This window comes from Erythrolamprus reginae, chromosome 2, assembly GCF_031021105.1.
Source record: "Erythrolamprus reginae isolate rEryReg1 chromosome 2, rEryReg1.hap1, whole genome shotgun sequence".
Lineage (NCBI taxonomy): Eukaryota > Metazoa > Chordata > Lepidosauria > Squamata > Dipsadidae > Erythrolamprus > Erythrolamprus reginae.
This window is the reverse complement of record NC_091951.1, coordinates 1,737,285-1,757,101: the sequence shown is the minus strand read 5'-3', so window position 1 is coordinate 1,757,101 and position 19,817 is coordinate 1,737,285. Positions and strand designations below refer to the sequence as shown.

The following is a 19,817-nucleotide window of genomic DNA, read 5'->3' as shown; positions in this document are numbered from 1 at the left end:
GCTGCGGCAGAGGCTCTAGACCGAATTGCGCCTTTGCAATCTCCCTGTGACAGTAGACCCTGGAGATCTCCTTGGTTCACCAAGGAACTCCGGGGGATGAAAGCCAGAAGAGATGTCTAGAGAAGCGTTGGAGGAGAAGTAAATCCGAATCTGACCGAACACTTGTAAAAGCTCATATGGAGATTTACAAAGTGGCACTCCCGATGATAAGATGCACGGATAATGTCACCCTGAATGCATCTGTATGCCGCCCTGAGTCTACGGAGAGGGGCGCCATACAAATCTAATTAATAATAATAATAATAATAATAATAATAATAATACCTTCTGTCTCCTTTTTGAGTGTTCCACTTGTAAGCCAGGACCAGGTCTTTTCTTTTAAGGCAAAGTGGATAAAGAAAAGACCTGGTCATGGCTTACAAGTGGAACACTCAAAAAGGAGACAGAAGGACTAATACTGGCGGCACAAGAACAGGCCATTAGAACAAATGCTGTCAAAGCCAGAATTGAAAAATCAACAGACGATCCAAAGTGCAGACTCTGTAAAGAAACAGATGAAACAATCGACCACATACTCAGCTGCTGCAAAAAGATTGCACAGACTGACTACAAGCATAGACATGATGCTGTGGCACAGACGATCCACTGGAACTTGTGCCGGAACCGCCATTTACCAGTGGCAAAGAACTGGTGGGATCATAAGCCCGAAAAAGTGGTCAAAAATGAGCAAGCAAAACTACTGTGGGACTTCCGACTGACCGTATTCTGAAGCATAACACACCAGACATTGTGATTGTGGAGAAAAAGAAAGTATGGATCCTCGACATCGCAATCCCAGGAGACAGCAGAATTGAGGAGAAGCAGCTAGAGAAATTAGTGAAATACGAAGATCTAAAAATTGAGCTGCAACGACTCTGGCATAAGCCCATGTAAGTGGTCCCAGTGGTCCTTGGCATGCTGGGCGCAGTGCCAAATGATCTCAGCGGACATTTGAAAACCATCAGAATTGACAAAATCTCCATCTGTCAATTGCAAAAGGCCGCTTTACTGGGATCGGCAAACATTATTCGCCGCTACATCATGCAGACCTAGGTGCTTGGGAAGCGCCCGACTGGTGATGAAATACGAAATCCAGCATAGTGATCTCGTTTGCTGTGTTGTACTGACATAATAATAATAATAATAATAATAATAATAATAATAATAATAATAATAATAATAATATGCGGAATCCCGCCCAGCCACTGTTTAGGGTGACTCGCTCCCTGCTTAACCAGGGGGAGTTGACGAACCCTTGCAGAGTAGTGCTGAGGGCTTTAATAAGTTTTTCATAGTTAAAATAGCTGAGATCTGGACAGACCTTGACTCCAATTGGAACGTAGTGTCGGCTGACAACGAGTCAGTCGAGGTGAAGGAGCCTGTCCTACTCCACCTGTATGGAAGGAGTTTGACCTGGTAACACTTGATGAAGGGGACAAGGCCATTGGAGCTGTGAGTTCCACCACCTGTTTATTGGGCCGGTGTTCCTCCTGGCTGGTTTCGGCCAGCTGTGAGTTGACACGAAGCTGGATCCATATTGCCAATGCTTAATTGAGGGAGGGGTCCTTTCCGGCTCCCTACAAGGAGGCACTTACTTGTGCACCCCCTCCTCAAGAAGGCTTCCCACAACCCAGCTGTATTTAACAACTATTGTCCTTTCTCCAATATTCCCTTCATGGGGAAGGCTGTTGAGAAGGAGGTGTCGCTCCAGCTCCAAAGGTCTTTGGATGAAGCCAATTATCTAGGCCCTCAACGGTCAGGATTCAGGCCTTGCTACAGCACGGAAATTGCTTTGGTTGCCCTGAGAGATAGATAGGTTCTTCCCTGGTCCTCTCCCCTCTGCTGTTTAATATCTACATGAAACCGCTGGGTGAGATCATCTGGGATGAGTTGTTATCAGCATGCTGATGATACTCAGCTATACATTTCTACCCTGTGTCCAATCAGTGAAGCAGTGGAAGTGATCTGGATGGGTGCTAACAGGTTCAAACTCAATCCCACCAAGACGGAGTGGCTGTGGGTTCTGCCTCCTAAGGACACCTCCACCTGTCCATCCATCACCCCGGGGGGGGGGGGCGACTTTTGACCCCCTCAGAGAGAGTCCATAACTTACTTATTTCATTTATTTATTTATTAGATTTGTATACCGCCCCTTTCTGAAGACTCCTCAATCCACAGCTGACTTAAGACCATCATCTTTTGGCTGTGGCGAGGGAGGCATTTGCCCAGTTGTGCACCAGTTGTGACCTTATTTGGACAGGGAGTCTCTACTCACTTATCAGCGAAAAACGAGTTAAAGTCCTCGGCACTGCTCTGCAAGGGCTCCCCAACTCCCCCGGGTTAAGGAGGGAGCGAGTCACCCTAAACAGAGCGGCCGGGCGGGATTCCGCTGATGCAATCAAGGCGGCATGATACGCGCATCTTGCCGCCTTGAGCGCCACATTGTAAGTCTAAACATGAGCTCTTACAAGTGTTCAAGTGGATTCGGACTTACTTTTCCTCCAGCGCTTCTCTAGACGTCTCTTCTGGCGTTTCAACTCCCGGAGCTCCTCGGTAAACCAAGGAACTCTCTGGGGTCTAGCACCATGGAGAGGTCGCAATGGTGCCATCAGGTCGAGAGCCTCTGTCACAGCCTTGTTCCAAGCCTTGGCAAGCGACTCTGTCGAACTGTGGCCTGGTATAACCCCAAACACCTTCTGAAAGCCCTCTGGGTCCATTAGGTATCTGGGGCGGAACCACCTAATCGGTTCCGCCTCCCTGTGGGGGGAGGGGGGATTGAAGCCAAGACTTCAAGCTGCAGTAGAAAATGGCCTGACCATGACAAAGGCAACATATCTAAGCCCCTTAGTCTCAGATCATTGCTCAATTGCTCCGAGAGAAATATCATGTTGGGTGCGTGCCCCCCCCCCCTCGTGAGTCGGACCCTGAACTACTTGAGTCAGATCCATGGCTGTCATGGTGGCCATGAACTCCTGTGCTAACCCTGAGGATCCGCCGAGTGACGGCAGGTTGAAGTCCCCCAGAATAATAAGCCCAGTCCTACTTTTTCGGACCCCTTCCATTTCCTAATAAACATTCCTGGTTTTTAATATTTTTGAACACAGTCTTATGACATCTTGTGTTCTTTATTTTTTTCTAAATGCTACTTATTGAAAAAAAGAATCACTTTTACTGCACTTGTATCAAGGGTGCAGCACAGAAATCACAGGCTGCCCCCAAACAGTTGAGATTTTTTCATTGCTTATATAAAGAGACACAAAAATAAAAGCAGTATATTCTTAAAGAAGAGGATCTGCTTTTTCTAATGGTGCTAAATTGAGGAGGATTGAAGCTGTCCCACAGGATCAAACAGGGCATCAAAATAGCCAAAATTTGGCAAAAAGTTGTTAAATACCAACTTTGAACTCTTATATTTATTTATTTATTTATTTATTAGATTTGTATGAACTCTTTATTAGATTTGTATGAACTCTTATATGTGCTGCAAACCCTTCCACCCTTCCACCTCTCACAATACTAGACAACACAGTATCAACAGTAGAGACTTTCAAATTTCTAGGTTCTATCACATCTCAAGACCTAAAATGGTCACCTAACATCAAAAACATCATCAAAAAAGCACAACAAAGAATGTTCTTTCTGCGCCAGCTCAGGAAGCTCAAACTGCCCCAGGAGCTGCTGATACAGTTCTACAGAAGAATCATTGAGTCTATCATCTGCACTTCTATAACTGTCTGGTTTGCTGCTGCAACCCAACAGGACTGACACAGACCTCAGAGGAGAATCAGAACTGCAGAAAAAACAATTGCTGCCAACCTGCCTTCCATTGAGGACCTGTATACTGCACGAGTCAAAAAGAGGGCGGGGAAAATATTGACTGACCCCTCACATCCTGGACACAAATTGTTTCAACTCCTACCCTCAAAACGTCGCTACAGAGCACCGCACACCAAGACAACTAGACACAAGAAGAGGTTTTTTCCGAACGCCATCACTCTACTAAACAAATAATTCCCTCAACACTGTCAGACTTTCTACTAAATCTGCACTTCTATTCTACTAGTTTTTCTCATCATTCCTATCACCCATTTCCCCCCATGTTGACTGTATGACTGTAACTTGTTGCTTATATCCTAAGATTTTTATTAATATTGCTTCTTCATTGCTTATTTGACCCCTATGACAATCATTGTCGTACCACATGATTCTTGACAAATGTATATTTTATTTTATGTACGCTGAGAGCATATGCACCAAGACAAATTCCTGGTGTGTCCAATCACACTTGGCCAATAAAATTATATTCTATTCTATTCAAATTGCAAGTACTCATTGCAGCTGTGTACTTAGTACATCTGCCGAAAATCAACCTGAAAGGCCAAGTAGTTTTGAATCTACTGCAGCCTGAAGATTGCTGTAAATTCATTTTTCAGGAATTTTTTTTGCAAAGTTTGAGCCTGAACCATAGAAGAAGTAAGAGGACTAGGTACATGGGGTTTTGCCGGTTTATAAAGCCTTACAAGGTGTGATGGTTCTCCAAATAACTCCAACATACTACTGAAACTGCCACGTTCTAGAAGTTGGCCTAAAAATGTCATTTTTGCCGACTCAGCATTTTGCAAACTTTATTTGAGGTCTCCTAGAACTCCCAATTTTTAGTCTTTTGAACTAAGATTTTGCACAGCATAGTTTTATATCATTTTATTTTATTTATTTATTATTTATTCATCAAATTTGTATACCGCCCTCTCCGCAGACTTGGAGCGGCTAACAACAGTAATAAAACAATATAAACAAATCTGATATTTAAGTTAATTTTAAAAAGAAACCCCAATTTAAGAGACCAATCATCCATACAGACATACCATGCATAAATTTTTTATAAGCCTAGGGGAAGGGAATATCTCAATTCCCCCATGCCTGACGACAGAGGTGGGTTTTAAGGAGTTTATGAAAGGCAAGGAGGGTGGGGGCAATTCTGATATCTGGGGGGAGTTGGTTCCAGAGGGCCATGGCCACCACAGAGAAGGCTCTTCCCCTGGGTCCCGCCAAACGGCATTGTTTAGTCGACGGGACCTGGAGAAGGCCAACTCTGTGGGACCTAACTGGTTGCTAGGATTCGTGTGGCAGAAGGCGGTCCCGGAGGTATTCTGGTCCAATGCCATGAAGGGCTTTATAGGTCACAACCAACACTTTGAATTGTGACCGGAAACCGATCGGCAACCAATGCAGACTGCGGAGTGTTGGTGTGACATGGGCATATTTAGGAAAGCCCATGATTGTTCTCGCAGCTGCATTCTGCACGATCTGAAGTTTTCGAACACTTTTCAAAGGTCGCCCCATGTAGAGAGCGTTACAGTAGTCGAGCCTCGAGATGATGAGGGCAGGAGTGACTGTGAGCAGTGACTCCCGGTCCAAATAGGGCCGCAACTGGTGCACCAGGCGGACCTGGGCAAACGCCCCCCTCGCCACAGCTGAAAGATGTTTCTCTAATGTGAGCTGTGGATCGAGGAGGACCCCCAAGTTGCAGACCCTCTCCGAGGGGGTCAGTGATTCCCCCCCCCCGGGTAATGGACGGACAGATGGGATTGTCCTTGGGAGGCAAAACCCCCAGCCACTCCGTCTTATCAGGGTTGAGTTTGAGTCTGTTGACACCCATCCAGACCCCAACAGCCTCCAGACTTCCACTGTTTCACTGACTGGACAAGGGGTGGAGATGTAAAGCTGGGTATCATCTGCGTACTGATGATACCTCACCCCATGCCCTTGGATGATCTCACCCAGCAGTTTCATGTAGATATTAACTGGTAGGGGGGAGAGGACCGACCCCTGAGGTACCCCACAAGGGAGCAACCTAGAGGTCGACCTCTGACCCCCCACTAACACCGACTGTGACCGACCGGAGAGGTAGGAGGAGAACCACTGAAGAACAGTGCCTCCCACTCCCCACCCCTCAAGCCGGCGCAGAAGGATACCATGGTCGGTGGTATCAAAGGCTGCTGAGAGGTCAAGGAGCACCAGGACAGAGGATAAACCCCTGTCCCGGGCCCGCCAGAGATCATCCATCAGAGCGACCAAAGCAGTTTCCATGCTGTAGCGGCTTCTTCCAAGGACTGCTGGAGCTGGAGCGCCACCACCTTCTCAACCATCTTCCCCATAAAGGGAAGGTTGGAGACTGGGCGATAGTTATTGCGATAGTTATTTGAGTTATGTCCCAAATTTCATCAAAATCTGAGATGGTAAGTTGGGGACCACTGGTCAACTTCACATGGAATGACCCATATGCTATTCTGCTTTCCATGTTGTGGAAGAACACAAAAATAATCCTGGCCAAATCGGGGGAAATAGAAGGAGAGAGCCCTCTGCACACCCACTTCACTTCCTGAAGGAAGAATAGAAATCTAATAATTTCCCCCTTTCTTACTTGATTTGGAGGTTCAGCCGCTGTTTGATCTTCATCATAATAATCAGAAAGCTTCATTCTTTGTTTCTCTGCAAGGAATAAATAATTTCAAAATGCATAATTAACAAAATAGGAGGATATTCTATAGAAAAGTAGGGGGGGAGAGGTAGGACAGATGGGTAATTGAAGGATCTTCCATTACCTCCTGAAGTGTCCTGACTTTGATCTTCCCAAGGGATCTTCCAGGAAAATATCTCCTGATGGGGATTTGATGGATTCTTCTTTCCCTCAGGATCTCTGATCTCCACAGTGCAGCACTTCAAATAGGAAGAAGGAAAAAGGAAGCACAATGTACATCACATGATACAAAGTGGATTCCCAGATTCGGAACACAATCTCAAAGCCCCCAATATCCATCCATGAGGTTGAGTGAGAAAATGGAACAATGTTTTACAAGAATTGGAGAACTGCCACATGGGATAAATGCCAGAGAAGTTAGGGAAGGAGGGATGAAGTATTAAACACACTACAGTAGTCCCTCACCTATCGCTGGTGTTACGTTCCAGACCCGGCCGCGATAGGTGAAATCCGCGATGGGGAATTTATCGACTGATAGTACTTATTTAAGTATTTATATTGTAATTGTTTGGTAAGTTTTCATTGTTTTAAGTGTTTATAAACCCTTCCCACACAGTATTTATTTTAGATACAGTATTTAAATACAGTATTTACAATTTTAGATATTTTTTTTTAAAAAAACCTGCCAATCGACTTCGGCGGGCTGTTTAAATCTGCTGATCGACTTCCTCAGAAACCTGCGAACCAGCGAAGGTCCGCGAATGATTTTTCTCATTAATATTCCTTGAAAACCCGCGATGAAGTGAAGCCGCAGTAGGTGAAGTGCAGTATAGCGAGGGACTACTGTATTCCGTTCTGAGCTCCCAAAATGTCTCACCTGCAACTGGACCTGCTCCTTCTGCTCCTCCGCCTGGCTCAGGAGGAGGCCTTCCGCCAGGGCCACCGCCTGGGAGCTGGTCTCTGCTCCACACTCCCGCACCCAGCCCTCCATCTCTGGGGGCAGAAGGGACAGGAGCTGCTCCAGAACCACCAGGTCCAGCATCTGGGCTTTGGTGTGTTTCTCTGGCCTCAGCCATCGCTTGCACAAGTCGTGGAGTCGGCTGCAAAGTCCTCGGGGACCCTCAGCCTCCCTGTATTGGATGAAATTACAGGGCTGAACTTCTGAAAGGAGGATGGGTTCTTCCTCCAGGATCTTCTGCCCGGGTCCAGTCCAGAGCTTCCCCCCCTTCCCAGGCTGAGTAGCTGAAGGGACTTTTCCACTTCCTTCCTTTGCAACAGGTGGGGTCTCCATCCTTTCTCTCTCCTGCAGAGCAACTCCAAATGGGTCCAAGGACAATTGTGGGTGTCCAGATGCCTTTTACTTCACAGGACCATTTCTGGGAACACAGGACGGATCCCTCCAGGTGATTCCGCTCTTTTTTCTTCCCCCAGGAGAAAATTTTCCCTTGCAAAGACCCCAAATGGCTTCCGGTTTCTGTCTCGGAGATGGAAGGAAAACCAAAGGCCAAAAATTAGAAAATGGAATTCAGCCACTGAGCGACCTTCACCGAACCTGCCCAGAGCGCCAACAGGTTCATCCCAGCGCAGAGCCGAGGTCCAACCCCCGCCCCGAGCAGGGCCGGGAAGAAGGCAGCTGCAGAGGCCACTCCGCTTCTCTCTCTCGGGTTACAGGATCGAGCCCTTTGGGAGCCTGGTGCGAATTCGGCCTCCTCCTCGTCCGGTTTCTTTCCTCTCCTGCTGGGCCTAGGCAAGGTCCACCCTCCCCTCCCCCCACTCCTCCCTGCAGGGACAGGCTGGCTGGGGAGCATGGGACCCGAGAGGAGCCCCTCCTCACCTAGGGAACGTCGGGATGCGCTGCTGCCGGAGCCTCCGTGTCCTGCCAGGGGTTAAGAAAAGCGAGTGTGGCGTCCTAGAATGCCAAGGCTCAATGATGTCATTTCGTTCTCAGCTTCCTTTGGAAAGCCAGTCGTCACGTTCGCCTCTAAGGAAGCGCCTGGACTTCCCTTCCCTAGGCAGTTGGCTCCCCCTGGTGGATTTCTCGGGAAAGTGCTAGGATGGGAGAAAAGGCGGGAAAGAGGAGCCTTTACGGGAGGGGGAAGGGAGTGAAGGCGGGGATGATGGGCTTGGCGGTCGGGGAAAGAAAGGCCCCTTTCAGAGGCTCCTTGCCCGACAAAGGCTTCGGCCTCTGTGCTTCTTCCCCCCTCCCCTTTTCTAGGGACCCAAATGCCTGGAAGGAGGTTCCGGTCTTTCTCCTGAGGCGTTTCTAGGGCGGTTGGGCCCTTCCTCCCCTCGGGGCCCCCTCCCCCTCTTCCCTCCGCTCGGCTTCCCCATTGAGGGGAGGGGCCAGGAGGTCTCGGGAGGGGCCCCAGGGTCCTTCTTTACCTCAGACAGAAAAGTCCCATTTCCAGTAATCGTTTTTTTAAATCTCTTTCAACCTCCATCTTGGTTGCTCTTCTCTGCGCTTTTCCCAGAATCTCCTGATCTTCTTTGTTTATTTAGTAAAGAAAATGCAAAGAAAAATTGAAATAAATGGAGGGAAGGAGTTTTGGTTTTTTAAAAATATTTTTAATTAGTTAATTTGATTTAAGATACTGTGTATTGTATATGTTGTGAGCTGCCTCAAATCCCCGGAAAGAGGCGGCAAAGAAATCCAATAGAGATGAGAGAGAGATGAAAAGAAAGCCTAGGATACAAGCGGGGAATAGACGGTGACTTCTTCTTAGCACAGTGCAATATAATTTTTTTTAAAAAACTATTCCAGCTTGATAATTCAATCTTAACTTTGTTTCTTTTGAACACTTTAAATGGGAAGATACTGAATTTAATGGGTGGAAAAGTGCACAATGGTCCCAAACACCCAGTTGTGGCTGAGCGAGGGCCGGCTCCTGCCTGAGGGGATCTGTGCTCCTGATTGGTTGCTGAGGGTGGAAAGGGGGCGTTTCCCTTTCCCCCCATCGGCACTATTTGACATTTACCTCAGAATGTTCCTGACTGTCTTCTCTGCGGCAAATGTTAAATAAAAGATGAAAACCTCCTTCAATGCATTTGGATTAAAGAGGAAAAAAGAAGGGTACAGCCAAATGGGGCATATTAGAAGTCATCAGCCCAATGTCAAACTGTCACTAAATGAACCGTTGTAAGTCAAGGACAACTTTCTTCACTCTACCTGAAATGAGAAAGGACGGGAGAACTCCTATAATCAGGTTGTTTGAGGATGGTTATGTCCATCAAGTTGGTGTCGATGCATTAACCACCAATGGATAGACTTTCTCTGGGGAGACCGCCTCCCATCCCCCACCTTCAGGTCTTCCACCAGCATCCTCCTGCCACCATTACTGCAACTGAGACTCTCCCCCTCCATGTTGTTCCCCCTCCCTCCAAAGAAAGAATAGAATTTTATTGGCCAAGTGTGATTGGACACACAAGGAATTTGTCTTGGTGCAGATGCTCTCAGCGTACATAAAAGAAAAAGAGACATTTGTCAGGAATCATGTGGTACAACACTTAATGATTGTCATGCGGTCAAAGAATCAATGAAGAAGCAATATTAATAAAAATATTGGGATACAAGCAACAAGTTACAGTGGGAGGAAAAGGATGATAGGAATGATGAGAAAAAGTAGTAGAAATAGAAGTGCAGATTTAGTAAAAAGTCTGACAGTGTTGAGGGAATTATTTGTTTAGCAGAGTGATGGTGTTCGGGCAAACACTGTTCTTGTATCTAGTTGTCTTGGTGTGCAGGGCTCTGTAGCGGGAAGGAAGCTGGGTGGGGGGTGGGGGTCTCAGCAGAAGGTCCAGGCTGCCATTCTCCTCCCCCCCCCCACCTGCCACCTTCAAAGTGTTGGTTATGACCTATAAAGCCCTTCATGGCACCGGACCAGATTACCTCAGGGACTGCCTTCTGCCGCACGAATCCCAGCGACCAGTTAGGTCCCACAGAGTGGGCCTTCTCCAGGTCCCGTCAACTAAACAATGTTGCTTGGCGGGACCCAGGGGAAGAGCCTTCTCTGTGGCGGCCCCGGGCCTCTGGAACCAACTCCCCCCAGAGATTAGAATTGCCCCCACCCTCCTTGCCTTTCGTAAACTACTTAAAACCCACCTCTGCCGCCAGGCATGGGGGAATTAAGATTTCTTCTCCCCCTAGGTCGTTACAATGGTATGCATGGTATGTTTGTATGTGTGTTTGGTTTTCTATATTAAGGGGTTTTAATTTGCTTTTAGTATTGGATTATTATTGTATACTGTCTATGATTGCTGTTAGCCGCCCCGAGTTTTCGGAGAGGGGCGGCATATAAATCCAATAAAACTTGAAACTTCAGCCTTCATTTTTCACAGGTTTCAAACAGGACAAAGTGTCATCAGCAACTAAAGGAAAAAAAACGTTTTTTATTGTATTACGAAAGTATTTTGAAACATATTGAAAAAGTGTGTATGAAGAAAAATATATTTTTAAAAAATTACCCAAAGGAGAAAAAAGAAAAAAATCCTTTTGCATCGGAGAGCAGGATTAATTCATGACTGCTGCAGAAAAAGAGAAGGGGAAGATAATAGGAATATAAAAAAAAACTTTTACTGTAAATAACATATTTTTCTTCCCTTTCAGCCCCCACCCCCAAGGAAGGCCAACACTGCAGGGCAGTGGTTGACAGGCAGGAACGGACAGAGAATCTGCCCATTTCAGGGAGGAAAAGGCTGGTAAGTGTTCTGTCCGACCCAATTAATAAACAGTAATTAAATCCAAAGTAAAACTCAGAAGCAAAGTTACTATGTAAAGTGGTGTATTTACAAATAAACTTGCTTGAAGCAGCAATTAAAGCAAAGGAATGTCCGCTGACTGCCAAAGGCCAGTTTTATCTGCCAAGTTGACAATAAATGTCCAAAAACAAAGTTGTCAATTACAGTCAGTAATTTGGCTGGAGCATATACAGTGTTCCCTCGATTTTTGCGGGTTCGAACTTCGCGAATAGCCTATACAGTGGTACCTTGGTTCTCGAACGCCTTGGTTTTCGTACATTTCGGATACCGAACAAAATTTTCTGCAAAAATTTGCTTCGGTATCCGAACAAAAATTCGGATACTGAACAGAAAATTTTGTTTACTATCCGAAATGTGCGACCAGGGCAGCTTTGCAAAGCAGCTGCCACAAGATCTGAGGGGACTGGGTGAGAGAGAATGGGAGTCGGGATCTGACACGCCCCTCCTGGCCGCCCTCTTAAGAGCCTCCCAATCTCTACAGTCTAACTGCTCCAAGCTGCAGGAAGGGTAGGGCTGGCTGCAATACCGGCAGCTTCGGGGGGCTCCTTTCCTCAGCGGTTCAGTTTGTTACCTCCAGGCAGCTGCACCAACTTTTTCTTTCCTGGCGGCGGCGGCTCCGGTGGCTTCCCTTCATCACATGACGTTCCTGATGCTGCTGCTGCTCCTCAAAGGGAAGCCGCCAGAGCCGCTGCCATTTCTCCCGCTGCTTTTTCCCTCCCTTAAATTTTGGAATCGGAGGTAATGGTTAGCTTTCTCAGTTTCTAATTGGATTACTGCGTTTTCTAATTCCTGATTTGCCTGGACTAGTCTGTCATTCATGTCCTCCATATATTTATGGTCTTGGTCTAATCTATCTTCCAATTCTTGTATATTTTGTTCATGCTTGAGAATCTGTTGTTGAAAGATCTCATCCTTATTGTCCATGTTTTGCATTCACTCTTTTAATTCTGTTGTATCGTTTCTAACCTCCCCAATTTTTGTTTATGTCTTCATGGTTTTTTGACATCATTTCCTGCATTTGTAGTAACATTGTTTGCAGGTCTTTAAACAAATTTGATCTTTCTCTGGGCAACATATCCTCTAAAGATCTCTGGGTAGAGGGACTGACTGGGGATAGCCGAAGTAGATTGATTAATCGGTCTCCTCCCTGTTCCCAGCCTAGATAAATTGGAAAGGCTTATCATTTTAATAGAGTTCCACCAGTGAGCCCACTTATATAAATCTTTTATGGTCCCTTCCACAATTTTGAAAGAGAAGATAGTCTTAGTTTTAAATAGAGGGTAGATTAGTTTTATCAGGAGTTCTTATTGCTAATAATATTATTTTCTAGATCTGTTTCTAGTCTATTTATTTAGGTTAGTAGAGAGAGTATAGTTTAGAGAGGAGGGAGTAAATATATTAGAGTAAGTCAGTTATGCTGTAAAGTTTTTCAATTCAATATCTATGACTTCTAGAAGGTTACCATACAATAGGTAGTCTTTAAGCCCTCTTACGTTGCTTTTTCCCAATTTTTTATCTTATAAAATTCTATTCTTATTAAAACCTTCCTAAGTATAGCGTTTCACAATATAGCATAAACTTAATATCATATGACTTAATAAATCCTTAGTACAGCATATCAAGTTGTATAATGTTACATCAAGGTAAATCCATATATATATATATATATGACCAGTGTAGTTATAAAATATCAGGTAATTCAAAAGTGGCTAAAGAAGCAGATAGTATAGCAAATAGTTAATTTTATAGTTTTCAAGATTTCATTATATTAATATATCAAGAATCAATAAATGTATCAAATGTCATTCAGTTAATTGGCAAAGGAATCTATATATAAATATAAACAAAGTAATTCTTATAGGTAGTGTATAAGCAATATAAATCAGTTCATTATTACTTCTAAAGATCTAGTATTCAGTCTCTATAATTTGACAATTATTTAGACAGTAGGTTAATCAATTAATCAGATAATATGTTTATATCATTAACTGTTATTAGCACAATTATCTAATTATCTAATATGTACATATAACATTTAATAAGCATATAATATAGTATAACATTTAATAAGAATATAATGAATGTAATTAAATATTTAAAGACAGATATGTTATCTATTTTATCTATTTTATACAGTTAATATGAGATATATATGTATTTATATTTATTTAAATCAAACCAGTCTTCGATCTCTTCGTTCCACTTGTTTCTCTGAGTCATCAAAAACCAGACATTAGTTCCAGATTGTGGAAATTAAAATGGATGAAAAGGTAGATTCCAGATTGAGTTGGTTTTAAAGTCACACTATAGTCTCTTCTTCCAGAGATCTTTTATGTGTCCGCCAATGTTCGTGTCTCCCTTCCGTTTGTTAATGACAGTCCACCGATCTCAATGGAGACTCTCTGGAAGTTTCCTAGGTAATTTGAGTCTTTCTCTGTCTTTCCAAAGTAAAGGTCCTAGTTTCTCAGCCCCCCAATCCTTAGTCTTTCTATTTCAACATGTGTACAGATTGTTCCACCGTGTAAAATGAGACAAGAAAGTGAAAAATAAAGGAAGTAGAGTGTAGCGTGTCCTTTTATGTGGTAATTCCACTATCGCTATGTTTCAGGCAAGAAAGAAGAAAAAAAACCATTGTTTCTGTGACTTTTAATTATCCTCAGGAAGCGACAAATCTTCTTAATGAAAGTAGCAAATATTTTTAAGGTTTCTTTTCCCGTTTCGTTTGTCTTTTATTTTAGCTAGTGGAGGGGGGGAGATGGCGTCTTCCTCCTCCTTCCTTCTGCGATCTTTGTAGTTAATGAATAAATTAGAAAACGGCGCAGTTCCCAAGGGTAAACTCACTGTTTGCTTTCAGAGTTCATTGAGTTCTGGTATGTTTAAGATCAGATCCGCCGTCACGATCGCCCTCGCTGGTTTGTGCTTCGTTCTTCTCCAGCTGGAAGCACTCTAGGCCGCCATGACGCTCCTAGTTTACAGGCACATGATCTTTCCGGGGGATAATTCGCTTCGTTGATCGGGCTGCCGCCCCCAAAATAAGACTGACGACACCCCCCTTCCTTCAGACCTTTATTCGCAAGGTCTGTGGTCCTCAAAGACCGATTGAATGCCTATAGGACGGCAGTGTTGAACGGAGCTTGGCTCCACACCGAACGACCGGTTCCGCAGATGGCTCTGCCTCAAACCTTTCATCCTTCTGAGGTTGCTAAAGTGAGGATCCAGATTGCTGGGGACAATATGCTGACTTTGTAAACTGCTCCGAGGTAAATTGGTAAAGCATTGTGGAGTAGTATATAGAAACATAGAAATATAGAAGACTGACGACAGAAAAAGACCTCATGATCCATCTAGTCTGTCCTTATACTATTTTTTGTATTTTATCTTAGGATGGATATGTTTATCCCAGGCATGTTTAAATTCAGTTACTGTGGATTTACCAACCACGTCTGCTGGAAGTTTGTTCCAAGGATCTACTACTCTTTCAGTAAAATAATATTTTCTCATGTTGCTTTTGATTTCCCCCCCAAGTAACTTCAGATTGTGTCCCCTTGTTCTTGTGTTCACTTTCCTATTAAAAACACTTACCTCCTGAGCCTTATTTAACCCTTTGACATATTTAAATGTTTCGATCATGTCCCTTTCCCTTCTGTCCTCCAGACTGTACAGATTGAGTTCATGAAATCTTTCCTGATACGTTTTATGCTTAAGACCTTCCACCATTCTTGTAGCCCATCTTTGGACCCGTTCAATTTTGTCAATATCTTTTTGTTAGTGAGGTCTCCAGAACTGAACACAGTATTCCAAATGTGGTCTCGCCAGCGCTCTATATAGCGGGATCACAATCTCCCTCTTCCTGCTTGTTATACCTCTAGCTATGCAGCCAAGCATCCTATTTGCTTTTCCTACCACCCGACCACACTGCTCACCCATTTTGAGACTCTCAGAAATCACTACCCCTAAATCCTTCTCTTCTGAAGATTTTGCTAACACAGAACTGCCAATGCAATACTCAGATTGAGGATTCCTTTTCCCCAAGTGCATTATTTTACATTTGGAAACATTAAACTGCAGTTTCCATTGCTTTGACCATTTATCTAGTAAAGGTAAATCATTTACCATATTACAGATGCCTCCAGGAAGATATAAATCTAAGTGGACTTGCTATTGCTATATAGTTTCTTCTGAGCATGGATCCTTTTATGAGAAGATAGATTACCATTCTGAGCAAAGGTCTTTCCACACTCCATGCATTTATATGGCTTCTCCCCTGTGTGGATCCTTTTATGAGAAGATAGAGAACCATTGTGAGCAAAGGTCTTTCCGCATTCCATACATTTATATGGCTTCTCCCCTGTATGGATCATCTTATGGGAAGTAAGAGCACCATTCTGAGCAAAGGCCTTTCCACACTCCATGCATTTAAAAGGCTTTTCCCCTGTGTGGATCATCTTATGGGAAGTAAGAGCACCATTCTGTGCAAAGGTCTTTCCACACTCCATGCATTTATATGGCTTCTGCCCGGTATGGATCCAATTATGGGAGGTAAGTGCACTGCTCTGAGCAAAGGTCTTTCCACACTCCATGCATTTATACGGCTTCTCTCCTGTGTGCATCCTCTTATGGAAAGTGAGTGCAGTGCTATGAGCAAAGGTCTTTCCACAATCCATGCATTTATATGGCTTCTCCCCTGTGTGGATCCTTTCATGGGAAATCAGATAATTTCTGTGAGCAAATATCTTTCCACACTCCATGCATTTATACGGCTTTTCCCCTGTGTGGATCCTTTTGTGGATAGCAAGTGCACTTTTGTGAGCAAAGGTCTTTCCACACTCCATGCATTTATGTGGCTTCTCCCCTGTGTGCATCATCTTGTAGGTAAGATTACTTTTTTGAGCAAAGGTCTTTCCACACACCATGCATTTATATGGATTCTCCGCTGTGTGGATTCCCTTATGGGAAGCAACTCTATTGCTAAGAGCAAAGGTCTTTCCACACTCCATGCATTTATACGGCTTCTCCACTGTGTGGGTCCTGTTATGGGAAATAAGTCTACTGCTAAGAGGAAAGGTCTTTCCACACTCCATGCATTTATACGGCTTCTCCCCTGTGTGGATCTTTTTGTGGATAGTGAGCGCACTGCCCTGAGCAAAGGTCTTTCCACACTCCGGGCATTTATATGGCTTCTCCCCTGTGTGGATCCTTTTATGGGAAATAAAAGTATCCTTTCGAGCAAAGGCCTTTCCACACTCCATGCATTTATGTGGCTTCTCCCCTGTATGCATCATCTTATGGTAAGTAAGATTATTCCTTTGAGCAAAGGTCTTTCCACACACCATGCATTTGTACGGCTTCTCTGCTATGTGGAGCATTTTATGGGCAGTAAGTGAACTGCTCCGAGCAAAGGTCTTTCCACACTCCATACATCCATACGGCTTCTCCCCTGTGTGGATCCTTTCGTGGATAGTAAGTGCACTGCTATGAGTATAGGTCTTTCCACACACAATGCATTTATACGGCTTTCCTGCTGTATGGAGCATCTTATGGGAAGTAAGTGAACCTTTCCGAGTAAAGGTCTTTCCACACTCCATGCATTTATATGGCTTCTCACCGGTGTGGATCTTTTTATGGGTAATTAAAGTATCCTTTCGAGCAAAGGTCTTTCTACACACCATGCATTTATACGGCTTCTCCGCTGTGTGGATTCTCTTATGGATAGTAATTTGCCCCCTTGTTCTAAAACATTTTCCACATTTAAAACATTTATAAGGATTCTCTTTTTTGTCAATTGCTTTTTGAGATGTATGGTAGTTATTTCCAAGAGAAAGAATGGATGCCCCATTGTAAGTTTGCCTCTTGTGTCTTGTTATAACATCTTCTTCTTTGTTTTGGGTTAAATAGTGTTCATTCACTTGTACTTTAGTTTTGATTAGCTTCACACTTTTTCCAGTATATTTTTTCTCCCTTTTCTCTTGTTGGGCAAGAATGTCTTGCATTGGAACATCAGTGGAAGATGAGCTTTCCTGATTCCAATTCTCTGACTGGTTTCTCTCAGGGCTTTTGAATTCCATTTGAATTCCAAACTTCTCCATTCCATCTTTAGCATTGATCACCTGGAACGGTTCACAGGAATCTTGATTCTCCTGCCCACTATTACCTACAAGGCAAAAGGGAAATGAAAATGATTATAAAGTTAGAAAAAAAGATCAAAATGTAGAAAGTCAAGTGAAATTCCTTCTGAATTTCTCCACAATTCCATTTGGTTATATTTTGCATGCTAACAGTGGTGTGATATACACACGATGATTTCTATATTCAGTAGTCATGAAAGCTTTGAATATATCTAGAAAATATCTTTCTTTACCAATCTATATCTATATCTATATAGTGTATCAATGGTAATTGAAACAATTGTCCAAGTGCCGCCTCTATGTCAGTTGAGGCAGGCAGGATTCCCTTGGGTACCATTTGTTGGAGGTCAAGGGCTTTCCCTTCTCTTTCTGCTCAAGATCCCCATGTACAATTGGTGGGCCACTGTGTGACACAGAATGTTGGACTCAATGGGCTTTGGCCCGATTCAACATGGCTCTTCTTATATATGCAAATTTCACTCAGAGTCAGTTTTGAAATAAGGAATAAAATAGAAAAACAGAAGGGACTTTGGAGGTCTTATAGTCCAAACCTCTGCTTAGGTAGGAAAATCTTCATAGAAACATAGAAGATTGACGGCAGAAAAAGACTCAAATAACACATCCTAGATCTGAATGGATGAAATATTCTCACTGAACACTTTGTTCCGTACAAAATTGAATGTGCACAACAGCATGAGAAATGGCTAATTACCAACCCAGAGATGGCAAAAAACCAACCTCAACAACCCCAGCAAATCACAGAGGCAAATAGACGAGATGTTAAATTTAGAAAAAGAAAAAGGGAGCTCATCATTAATGCAGAATATGAATAATACTCTAACCATAATGCAGGAGACAATGCTGAAATTGCAGGAACTTATCACAAATAATCACCTAGAGCTAAAAACTGATATAGTAAGACTAGAAAACAGCCCAAATGGCAACACAAAAAAACGAACAAAAAATAGCACTGGTAGAGAAAAAAACGGAACAAAATGAAAAGAAATTAGAACTTGTGGACCAAAAACTAAAAGAATACCATAAAGAGTTAGAATACTCATTGACTCAACTGGAGTTAGAGAGATCCTCATATTTTCTGAGATTTCAAAATGTAATTAAAACAGAAAATGAAAACCTGGGGGAAATTATGACAACCATAGTGGTGGGAATACTACAAATCACGAATCCCAGCGACCGATTAGGTCCCACAGAGTGGGCCTTCTCCGGGTCCCGTCAACTAAACAATGTCGGTTGGCGGGCCCCAGGGGAAGAGCCTTCTCTGTGGCGGCCCCGACTCTCTGGAACCAACTTCCCCCAGAGATTAGAGCTGCCCCTACTCTCCCCGCCTTCCGTAAACTTAAAACCCACCTTTGTTGTCAGGCATGGGGGAACTGAAACACCTCCCCCGGGCATGTCTAATTTATGCATGGTATGTTTGTGTGTGTGTATGTTAGTAAATGGGGTTCTTTTTAAATCTTTTTAAATATTTTAAATTTATTTGGATTTGTCATGATTTGTTGTATTTTGCTGTGAGCCGCCCCGAGTCTGCGGAGAGGGGTGGCATACAAATCTAAATAATAAATAAATAAATAAATTAGCCGAGAAGTAGTAGTAAATGAGATGGCCGAAATATATAGAATCCACACAAATCATGCACGTAGACACCAGTTGCCGAGGGAAATACACCTAAGATTTTCTAGAAAGAATACAAGAGATAGAGTATATGCAGCTTCTAGAGAAGGAAAATTGACATACAAAGGTAGAGAACTGAATATATTAAAACGAAGAAGGCTAAGGGAGCAAAGAAGAGAATACAAGACTCTAGCTTCACTTTTAAACAAAAAAGAAATTACATTTAGGTGGATAACCCCGGAAGGATTTAGGGGTAGTGATTTCTGACAGTCTCAAAATGGGTGAACAGTGCAGTCAGGCGGTAGGGAAAGCAAGTAGGATGCTTGGCTGCATAGCTAGAGGTATAACAAGCAGGAAGAGGGAGATTATGATTTCGCTATATAGAATGCTGGTGAGACCACATTTGGAATACTGTGTTCAGTTCTGGAGACCTCACCTACAAAAAGATATTGACAAAATTGGACGGGTCCAAAGACGGGCTACAAGAATGGTGGAAGGTCTTAAGCATAAAACGTATCAGGAAAGACTTAATGAACTCAATCTGTATAGTCTGGAGGACAGAAGGAAAAGGGGGGACATGATTGAAACATTTAAATATATTAAAGGGTTAAATAAGGTCCAGGAGGGAAGTGTTTTTAATAGGAAAGTGAACACAAGAACAAGGGGACACAATCTGAAGTTAGTTGGGGGAAAGATCAAAGGCAACATGAGAAAATATTATTTTACTGAAAGAGTAGTAGATGCTTGGAACAAACTTCCAGCAGACGTGGTAGATAAATCCACAG

At 43.5% G+C, this 19,817-nt stretch overlaps 1 protein-coding gene across 1 annotated transcript in view; it reads right to left on the bottom strand.

Annotated features, from left to right (window-relative positions):
* Positions 1 to 19,817, bottom strand: part of LOC139162872 (zinc finger protein 493-like) — a 54,623-nt gene that overhangs the window by 22,491 nt on the left and 12,315 nt on the right. The window contains exons 5-7 of the mRNA XM_070743743.1: positions 15,489 to 17,426; positions 10,763 to 10,774; positions 3,153 to 3,162 (exon numbers count right to left, since the gene is read on the bottom strand). Coding sequence (XP_070599844.1) covers positions 3,153 to 3,162; positions 10,763 to 10,774; positions 15,489 to 17,426 — 1,960 coding nt within the window. The remainder of the gene's footprint in view (positions 1 to 3,152; positions 3,163 to 10,762; positions 10,775 to 15,488; positions 17,427 to 19,817) is intronic.